Here is a 3,086-nt window from a genome sequence, read left to right on the forward strand (position 1 = left end):
AGAAAAAACAAAAAGCAATCATTCATTTCTCTTATGACTACATAAAAAATATAACTACTGGTACAAACTATGAAAGACTAAGCTGGCTAAATGGATGTTTAACTGTCTCATAGGTCCATTGCATGATCTGAAAGGGGTATACGAATTTATAATAAAATGCCCTTTGTTCAATCTGTGAGCATCATATCAAGTCTCAGCAACGTGGTGCAGGGAGCCTCATAGTACTGTAACAAATGGTTGTATTGATGAAAAAATTAGTGGTATCAGCTTTTAAATTCCTTACAAATGAAATCATAATCTGTGTAATATCATAAGGGCAATGTATGATTAACTATACACTTAAAAAATATAAAACAAATGTTAGACATTACTGATGAATAGTAATAAATAATCAAATATGTTTATTAAAACTACAGGTCTAGATTTCAAATTGACATTTTAAATATCAACAAGTAAAAACTGAATCACATCGTGTTAATGCAAAAAAAAAATTAGGTAATTCTTGAACTTCAACCCTCAACATTGATAAAACCCATTCAAAGCAAGATCTCTACACCTTCAGGGCTACAGGAAAAGCCAAAATCCTCTCCCACGTAATTAGCAAGATAGAACTTACAATGGTTCCTTATCTGGCAGAAATTCAACTGGGTAGTCTACAAGCTGTATTTTGCCAAATAAATATGGAGGAGATTTTTGGAAGGCACAATAACTTACTACAAATGTTTGCATAAAGTTTTTATGGATAATAGATTTCTTTTTCTCTGTCTCCACAGTCTTTGATTCAAGATTTACCTAAAAAGTAATAGTGAAAAAAGAACTGAGCATTTTTCTGATTTGACTCAAGATGAGCAAGTTGTCCCTCACTACTTAAAATATGTACACAAGTACATGTTTCTTAAAATATGTACGTAAGTACATATTTTAAGGACTCAGTATCAGATCTCTATTAAGATATATAAAATCAACTTGAATTTACTGAGCCTATCCGATATGGTATAATAGTAAAGGGGCAAGGTATAAAGGGCAAGAATGAAAATTTCAAGGATAATCTGCAGACACTACTAACCAGGTGCCCGCAATAAAAGATGTACTCATTATTACATAACAGTTGCTTAAATCATGAAGTTTTCATTTTAAGACTTGTTCAATGCTTTTTCATCCTAAGAAATAGGAATTTAAGCCTACTTTTTTAATATCAATTTTGCAATCAGTATTTATAAACATAATTTTTTAAATACAGGAATATCACTTTTACTCACAAGCTTTTGTCTGTATTCAAAATATCCTCAATTTTGATAAAATATTTGGAGTCCTTTAGTATTGTTTTATGTTTACCATACATCCCTTTGGCTGCAGTTGCTAATACCTGCCAAAAAAATCTACGGAAAAGCTCTCACTAATGTTCAAAACAGCAACAGATCAATGTTAACATTCTTATTCCAAGGAATCTACAGCAAATTTATTCATTCCATTGCAAATAAGTACTGGTATTACATTACTAACTCTACGGCAAAGCTCTACCAGTTTTGGGTCGACGATGCAATAGAATGGGCGAGTTGTTATATACAGTATGTATACGTATATGTATTCAAAGCTAGTATATTGAGAATTCTTGCATATCATCAGTAGCCAAGTACGGGTAGATTAGATGGATTAAATAGTCTTACTTGCAGGGAAAGACTGCAAGTACAACTCACACGGAGAGAGTACCTCGGTTTGCTTTTGAGGGAGAAAGCTTTATCGGTGTTTTTTCTGTTATATCCCATATCTTCACCATCTCTACCAACACGCCAAACTCATACAAATCCCTACACGCGTATAGCAAGACACTCACGGTCACGCAGCCTTAGCTCAGTACTCAAAACAGGGAAGGTGTTGGAGAGGAGTGCGAAGCGGGCCATTCACCTAATGATGTTCCTCTCGTAAAGGGTTCTCGATACATGTATGGAAGATGAGGAAATATATTTTCTCCGTGTCCTTTTTAGACACAAAGAAGCAGTTTTTGGTTTCTTCAATCCTTATATATGTTAGAAAATTGCTGATCTTACGGGAAACTATTTAGCATCATTGATTTCGGGATAATTGAGACGAGTAGATATATTTTCTCATTTTTTTCCTAAACGTAGACAGGATCTTTGTAAGACCTCCAGTTTTTAATTTTTATTATTAGCTCGGTGATCGATATGGAAATTAGTTGGCATTACATTTCCGGTTTAACTGAGAGGTTTCCCCCCCACTTTTAGGAGGGATTCTTATCTCAGGTGCGCGTGGAGTGCGTGACGGGGGAGGAGCGAAGGTATTGATTCATCTCCGCTCCTGTTATAATGGACACCCAATTTACCTGATGGAGATATTTTTATGATCTTCCAGATGCTTCTATTGTCTGCGGGGATTTTTCACATGAACAATTCCGCAAACTTTTTCTGATTTTCTTTGTTATTAGATATTACAAAAGGATAGTGCACATCGATAATATTTACAAATTGAGAAGAGCTTGCCGCAACTTCAGGCATGCTGTCACACTGCAGTACGTGTTGTGAATGAACATGGTATTGTATTACAGATAAGTGAACTTTGTTTTATTCTTTCAGATAATTACATTGTTCTATTACAGAGTTTAGTCAAATCTTACAGAAAATTAAACAAAAATGAGGATTCCTGATCAAGGCATCATCAAAAATAGCACTCACTTACCTTGAAATGCAGCAAGTTCACATGTTACAGGTGCACGTATAACGCTACCAATTGCCATAGTGTTCACAGGCAACGCGTAATGTGATGTTATCTTCCTTGCACTGCTTCTCGTGTGGTACTAAAGTGTCCACGGTACAAATGGCCAGGTTGAATAAAAAAAAAAAAAAATAGATTTCTCCCCTTTTCTTTCATATTTCATGCCTAGCTACTTTTCCTTTTCATGTATAATTTTCTGGCATCAATATTTCACCATACAGTGTACTGTACATTATATGTATTAGCATTTGTCCAAAACTGAAATAGCCTGCTTTTGCATGCCTTCTACTCCATTCTGGTGAACGCTATAATTGTAATCTTCTATGCGGTCATGTCATTACTTCATTGACAAATGC

General features: G+C 34.8%; 1 protein-coding gene across 1 annotated transcript in view; it reads right to left on the reverse strand.

Moving 5' to 3' along the window:
- Positions 1 to 1,933, reverse strand: part of LOC119586989 (palmitoyltransferase ZDHHC22-like) — a 13,648-nt gene extending 11,715 nt beyond the window's left edge. Inside the window, exon 1 of the mRNA XM_037935730.1 lies at positions 1,835 to 1,933. Within this exon, the coding sequence (XP_037791658.1) occupies positions 1,835 to 1,901 (67 nt within the window). The 5' untranslated portion in view covers positions 1,902 to 1,933. The remainder of the gene's footprint in view (positions 1 to 1,834) is intronic.
- Positions 1,934 to 3,086: the final 1,153 nt, after the last annotated feature.

This window comes from Penaeus monodon, chromosome 22 (assembly GCF_015228065.2).
Source record: "Penaeus monodon isolate SGIC_2016 chromosome 22, NSTDA_Pmon_1, whole genome shotgun sequence".
Lineage (NCBI taxonomy): Eukaryota > Metazoa > Arthropoda > Malacostraca > Decapoda > Penaeidae > Penaeus > Penaeus monodon.